At 47.5% G+C, this 7500-nt stretch overlaps 1 protein-coding gene across 1 annotated transcript in view; it reads right to left on the bottom strand.

The window, feature by feature from the left end:
* c5 (complement component 5) overlaps positions 1-7500 on the bottom strand; it is a 26261-nt gene that overhangs the window by 18513 nt on the left and 248 nt on the right. The window contains exons 2-12 of the mRNA XM_063897910.1: positions 6491-6686; positions 4269-4422; positions 4001-4071; positions 3826-3923; positions 2980-3062; positions 2799-2889; positions 2616-2724; positions 2258-2390; positions 1082-1197; positions 709-897; positions 1-18 (exon numbers count right to left, since the gene is read on the bottom strand). The exon at positions 1-18 is cut by the window's left edge and continues 186 nt beyond it. Of these exons, the coding sequence (XP_063753980.1) occupies positions 1-18; positions 709-897; positions 1082-1197; positions 2258-2390; positions 2616-2724; positions 2799-2889; positions 2980-3062; positions 3826-3923; positions 4001-4071; positions 4269-4422; positions 6491-6686 (1258 nt within the window). The remainder of the gene's footprint in view (positions 19-708; positions 898-1081; positions 1198-2257; positions 2391-2615; positions 2725-2798; positions 2890-2979; positions 3063-3825; positions 3924-4000; positions 4072-4268; positions 4423-6490; positions 6687-7500) is intronic.

Here is a 7500-nt window from a genome sequence, read left to right as displayed (position 1 = left end):
CGGGTCGTCCGTCTCAAACTGTGTACACCACAGAGGACCGGTAAACAACATGAAGAAAAGTAAACAACACCCTAAAACAGCAAAACCAAGTAAACAACTTTAATTCGTAATAAGTTTAAATAAGAAGTAAATAACAGGACGAAGATAAGTAGACAACAGTTCAAACAGTAAGAGGGAACACTGACACAACAAGGAAACAACAGGGAGAAGACAAACAAACAGCAATGTCAGCAGTGGTTACCAACAAGATAACAAGTAAACAAATACTGGTAAGTAAACAACATGTAAATAGCTAGTAACAAACAAGTAAAAAACCCAAAGGAATCATTACCTAGATAAACAACAAATATATAAATATAACATGGTCACATGACTGAATTAAAAGGCAAACAACATCAACGCGTAAAAAGGAGGTCACCTAAAACATGTGAACATTCAGAAGTAAACAACAACCAACGTAAAAAACAGCAAAGAAAAGCTTCATGAAAACAAGAAGTCAACATGAAGCAAAGTTTAAAAATACAGGTTAACCAAGTAAACAAAAGTCAAACCAACAACAACAAGTTACTGAAGACACATAAACTAGTAAACAAAAACAACCAAACCACAAGTACACAAACACAGTATGCACACAACAAGTAAACAACAAAGGAAGAAGAAAAACAATCTGAAGGAGAACTGCGACTCTGAAATCAGACCCCCCCTCACCCTCAGCACCGCTCGGACCCCCTCGCTCGGCGTATTGCAGATGAAGACAGCGATGCCGTCTGATTGGCTGATGGAGCTCAGGGGGCAGGGCAGGTCCTCGCTCTCACCCTCCTTCCTGACAAGCTGCCGCTCCACCAGACGAACCTGAACCCTGTTCACCGGTTGGTCCAGGTGATCCTTCACCAGCACCTGCAGGGACACCAGGAGGTCAGAGGTCACTTTGATCCTAAATATCTCGTTTTCTTTTTTTCTAATTGTTATGTTGTCTTATACACTTCAGTTGTTTTGTTATTGTGTTTCTTTTATTTATTTGCATTACAGTTGATAATGAGGTCTGATCACATTTCTAAGCCCCCCCCCCTGCCGGACTCACTTGGATGTTATAAGGGAGTCCAGGTTTGATGAAGGGGGGCGTGGACACCAGGCTCAGTGTGTAAGGTGACTTGAGGAACTTCACTGCAGCAAACTCCGCCCCCTGAGAGATCCCACCTGAGAAACGGGGGGGGATAATTTGCATAAAGGAACTACAGCACGGTCACATAACTTCACCTCACCACCGCTAAGCTAAAGATGGCTAATGTTGGGCTATAAAGGAACTAAAGCACGGTCACATGACTTCACGTCACCACCGCTAAGCTAAAGGTGGCTAATGTTGGGCTATAAAGGAACTACAGCACGGTCACATGACTTCACGTCTCCACCGCTAAGCTAAAGATGGCTAATGTTGGGCTATAAAGGAACTAAAGCACGGTCACATGACTTCACGTCTCCACCGCTAAGCTAAAGGTGGCTAATGTTGGGCTATAAAGGAACTACAGCACGGTCACATGACTTCACGTCTCCACCGCTAAGCTAAAGGAGGCTAATGTTGGGCTATAAAGGAACTACAGCACGGTCACATGACTTCACGTCTCCACCGCTAAGCTAAAGATGGCTAATGTTGGGCTATAAAGGAACTAAAGCACGGTCACATGACTTCACGTCTCCACCGCTAAGCTAAAGGTGGCTAATGTTGGGCTATAAAGGAACTACAGCACGGTCACATGACTTCACGTCTCCACCGCTAAGCTAAAGGAGGCTAATGTTGGGCTATAAAGGAACTAAAGCACGGTCACATGACTTCACGTCTCCACCGCTAAGCTAAAGGTGGCTAATGTTGGGCTATAAAGGAACTACAGCACGGTCACATGACTTCACGTCACCACCGCTAAGCTAAAGGAGGCTAATGTTGGGCTATAAAGGAACTACAGCACGGTCACATGACTTCACGTCACCACTGCTAAGCTAAAGGAGGCTAATGTTGGGCTATAAAGGAACTACAGCACGGTCACATGACTTCACGTCACCACCGCTAAGCTAAAGGAGGCTAATGTTGGGCTATAAAGGAACTACAGTACGGTCACATGACTTCACGTCACCACCGCTAAGCTAAAGGCTAATGTTGGCCATGATGACGTTTAGCTGTCTCATTTAGACACTTGTTTAAATCCCCCTGTTGAGGACTCTCGACTCCATGCTTAAGGGGGAAAGACTTGAAGGGGAATTGAACCTGTGTCCTCCTGCAGCAGCACGGCGATGTACAGGTACTTCCCCACCAGACTGTCCAGGTCTCGGGGTCCGTCGTGTTTGGACAGAACCTTCTCAATGTTCACCGTCACGTCCAACTCACCTGTGGGGGACAACTGAAGGACACAGAAAAAGCTGATATCAACTCTACAGAATAGATTGACACAGACGGACTGATGTTAGCTTTGACTTGCATCACCGAAGCTCCACTTGCAACAAAGACAAATATTGAACACTACAATACTGAGTACTTCTATTTTCAGTCAAGTACCAGACCTGAGTACTTCTACTTTACTCAAGTACCAGACCTGAGTACGTCTGCACCTCTGGTTGTCTCTTACCCTCTCTCTAGTGACGGAGCTGGGGATGATGACCGGAGGATTCTTCCCGCTGACGTAGCCGTAGCGCAGGTACACTTCCCCATTGGCCACCGGAGCCCCGTGGACATAGCTGAGAGGAAAAACTGGTTTGGTAAATAATAGTCTGAACACCTCCAGCATCACTCCTCACACCGGTTTCTTCACCTGCCAGAAATCTTGAAGTTGAAGCCCTTGAAGTTTCCGTAGCTCACGTAGTTAGAGACCGGTTCCACGAGGATGTTGAAACTGGGAAGAACTGAAAGAAAGTGGAGGTCCTTACATTCAAGACTTCATTCATCCTGAACTCCACACTGCTGGGTGGGGCGATGAGTCCTTCTGGTCTTACCGTATTCTTTAACTTCAAAGTCTGCTCTCGCCGTTGTGGTGAAATCATCGGAGTACGCGGCTTCAATCGACCAGATCCCGAACCTGGAAACAGACAAGAAAACAAGACTCAGGATCCAGGACTCAGGCTCCGAGACTCAGGGTCCAGGCTCAGGGTACAGAACTCAGGGTCCAGGACTCAGGTTCCACGCATCAAGCTCCAGGACTCAGGCTTCGGGACTCAGGGTCCAGGACTCAGCGTCCAGAACTCAGGGTCCAGGACTCAGGTTCCACAAATCAGGCTCCAGGACTCAGGATCCAGGACTCTGGATCCAGGACTCAGGATCCATGACTTAGGATCCGGGACTCAGGATCCACGACTCGGGATCCGGGACTCAGGATCCATGACTCAGGATCCGGGACTCAGGCTCCAGGACTCAGGCTCCAGGACTCAGCCTCCATGACTCAGCCTCCATGACTCAGGATCCACGACTCGGGATCCGGGACTCATGATCCATGACTCAGGATCCGGGACTCAGGATCCAGTACTCAGGCTCCAAGACTCAGGATCCAGGACTCAGGATCCAGGAGTCAGGCTCCAGGACTCAGGCTCCAGGACTCAGGCTCCAGGACTCAGCCTCCATGACTCAGCCTCCATGACTCAGGCTCCAGGACTCAGGCTCCAGGACTCAGGCTCCAGGACTCAGCCTCCATGACTCAGGATCCAGGAATCAGGATCCACGACCCATCGCGATCACACAATATGACATAATAATCCAAACCCTGACCTGTACCCACATTCAAACCATCAAAAACCTTCAAATCCAACCCTGAGCGTTCCCACTACTCCCAGCTCCTACAGGCTTACTTTGGTTTGATGGGGATCTTGAACGGGTTCTGCATCGAGGGGATTCCATTGTTGACATCGAACATTTCCACCATGTCCACTGTGGTGTGATCCGGGTCCTGGAGGGGTTGGGAGGGTGGTCAGAGAGGAATTAATCTGCAGGTTATTGATGAATTCTTCAGGTAATCACACTCACCTTGAAGGTCAGGAAGACGCTGCGATTGGCCGGCCTCAGCTCCTGGTTCAGAGAGAAGGCCCTCACTTTGACTGGAAACACAAAAACACATTCAGAGAACCATTGACCTCCAGACCAGGGGACAGGAAGGGAGAAAATGTTGAGTCATGTCACGGTTTTAGGACTCATTCCTGCACCTCTCTATTTAGTTCAGACACACAGTGATTGAACAGGGATGTGCAATGCATTGTGGGACACTGAGTGTTATGAGGTGGTTCTTGGCCCTCACCTGCCTGATGGGGGTTGTACAGCGGTTTGTCGGTCTGGACGAACAGGAAGCCGTTGGTGCGGCTAACGGAGACGGACAGGTGCTGGTTGATCTCAGCTGATTGGACGTGCAGGATCACATGACTCATGCTCTTATCCAGCTGACCTGGGTGCAGCTGCAGAGAGAACAGGAGGCGATGATTAAACCTGAAGTATGTTTTACAGTTTAGGGCCACAGTAGTTCGAAACAAGGCTCAGTATTTCCAAGATTTAAGTTCTTAATTTACAGGAAGAAAGACAGAACCAAAAATCACTGGATTCAATTTGTAGTTTTCCAGAAAAAAAATCTAAAATTTGGGGGAAAGTTTTATAACGTTTATAAATTCATGGCAAGGAATATTAATCAGTTATGTACAACTAAACTGAAGTACTCTCCAAGAATCAAATATTTACAAAAAGAAATTCCAATTTTTTTTATTGTGAAAAAATTCAAATATTTTGAGGATTCGTTTGTTAAATAAACTGTTTGAAATTCAACAAAAAGACTCAGGTTTTCTCTGAGAATTAAAAACATGAATAAAAGTAGAATATACAAGAGATCTGGTTATTGTTGTTGAGGGTGGTGGTTCTATTCCACCAACATCAACAACAGCCCCGGTAACTCCAAACTGCTTTTTTCAACACCTTCTGAAACCCCTTCACCCTCCCACTCTGCGGCCACCGAGGAGAGGTACAACATGCACGTCACTTTTTCAGACTGAAGGTTAATAACATCCGCTCACACCTCTCCACCACTGCTGTCTCGGTGCTGGGCCCCACCCTCTCCTCCATCTACCTGCTCCCTGTGGGCAATGTCATTAGCAGGCGTGGGATATCATTCCACTGTTATGCATTACTTTAAATTCTTTTCCCTGCTCTGTAGCTGCATCTTCCATCCATCCATCCATCCATCCATCCATCCATCCATCCATCCATCCATCCATCCATCCATCCATCCATCGTCCGTCCGTCCGTCCGTCCGTCCGTCCGTCCATCCATCCATCCATCCATCCATCTTCCATCCATCCATCCATCCATCCATCCATCCATCCATCCATCCATCCATCCATCCATCTTCCATCCATCCATCCATCCATCCATCCATCCATCCATCCATCCATCCATCCATCCATCCATCCATCCATCCATCCATCCATCCATCCATCCATCCATCTTCCATCCATCCATCCATCCATCCATCCATCCATCCATCCATCCATCCATCCATCTTCCATCCATCCATCCATCCATCCATCCATCCATCCATCCATCTTCCATCCATCCATCCATCCATCCATCCATCCATCCATCCATCCATCCATCCATCCATCCATCCATCCATCTTCCATCCATCCATCCGTCCGTCCGTCCGTCCATCCATCCATCCATCCATCCATCTTCCATCGATCCATCCGTCCGTCCGTCCATCCATCCATCCATCCATCCATCTTCCATCCATCCATCCATCCATCCATCCATCCATCCATCCGTCCGTCCGTCCGTCCGTCCGTCCGTCCGTCCGTCCGTCCGTCCGTCCGTCCGTCCGTCCGTCCGTCCGTCCGTCCGTCCGTCCGTCCGTCCGTCCGTCCGTCCGTCCGTCCGTCCGTCCGTCCGTCCGTCCGTCCGTCCGTCCGTCCGTCCGTCCATCCATCCATCCATCCATCCATCCATCCATCCATCTTCTCCCGCCTCTCCGTCAGGGTCTCGGAGGTAACAGCTCCAGCAGAGAGCCCCAAGCTTCTCTTTCCCTGGCCACATCAACCAGCTCTGACTGGGGGATTCAAAGGCGCTCCCAGGCCAGAGAAGAGATATAACCCCTCCACCTGGTCCTAGGTCTACCCCTCGGTCTCTTCCCAGCTGGACGTGCCTGGAACACCTCCCTAGGGAGGCGCCGAGGTGGCATAATCACTAGGTGCCCGAACCACCTCAACTGGCTCCTTTCAACACGAAGGAGCAGCGGTTATACTCCGAGTGCCTTGAGGCACCTAAGACCTTGAGACCACAGCTCCCCACCGCAGCTTCGGCAATGGAGGCTTTGAACACCACCCACTCTGGTTCAATGTCCCCAGCCTCCACAGGGATGCCTGAAAAGCTTCGCCGGAGGTGTGAGTACATATATATATATAGTACTGTATATGTACCCACAGTGAGCCTGAAACCCTCTCCTAATACTTGGATGTCTTTCGGCTCGGTGTCGTCTCTGACCTTGACTTTGGCGGCGGCCTGGTGGTTGTTCAGGGCGTTCAGGGTCACCACTTCCTGAACCAGAACCACGTGATCCGGAGCCATGGAGGTCTTCAGGGAGACGTACACCGTCACCTCGTTGGTGAAACCAAACAGCTGCAGCAGCACCGTCTCCACCGCGTCCAGACGCAGAGCGAGAGGAGCCGTGATCAGGTACCTGGAAGCAGATAAAACCATCATGACTCAGGGTTTCATCACTTCCTGTCCCCTGGTCTGGAAGTCAATGGTTTTCTGGATGTGTTTTTGGTTGTTAGTCTGTAATAAGGTCTGTGGTCATCACAAGCTGTGATGTGAAATACATCAGTAAATACCCACTGGTGGATTTAAAAACAGAGGCTGCTAACAAGCTCATGACATCGGACCCCTGGGAGTCCGATTTAATCTGACAATTTTGCTTCTAAAATGTGTAATAAATTAATTCAGCATCTTCAATAACCACCAAAACTACTTCAATATTGTCCAAATCCACAAAGCAGATGTTCAACTGTTATCCATATAGGTGCTAATGCTAGTTACTGCTGTTTGCACAACAAGAATAAATCTCAGACTTTTAAGAGAGTAACGTGGTTTACAGGAAATAAATGTAAAACAACGAGATTAATGTATATATTCTCTGGGGTTGAAACTGTGAATAAACTAAAGTTAGAATATGAATGAATGAAGATATAAAGGGTGAATTTACAAGAACAATAAATGAACATTTACTTTAAAGGGGTAGATCTACAGGAAATAAATATAGAATAAAACAAGACGAACATCTAAATATTCTCTGAGATTAATTTAGTAAATTACCCAAATAATAAATGAAAAGCAACACATTCTCAGATAACATTTTGACAACTTCGGCGATTGAAAGGTTGATTTATGGGGGAAATTATGATATTTATGAGACTAAAATACATTTAAGGGAATAAAATGGTAATTTTACAGGAAAGATGTCTAACAGAACGAGAAGGATTGTCAGAAGATTT

Source organism: Eleginops maclovinus, chromosome 12, assembly GCF_036324505.1.
Source record: "Eleginops maclovinus isolate JMC-PN-2008 ecotype Puerto Natales chromosome 12, JC_Emac_rtc_rv5, whole genome shotgun sequence".
Taxonomy (NCBI): domain Eukaryota; kingdom Metazoa; phylum Chordata; class Actinopteri; order Perciformes; family Eleginopidae; genus Eleginops; species Eleginops maclovinus.
This window is presented reverse-complemented; position numbering and strand designations above follow the sequence as displayed.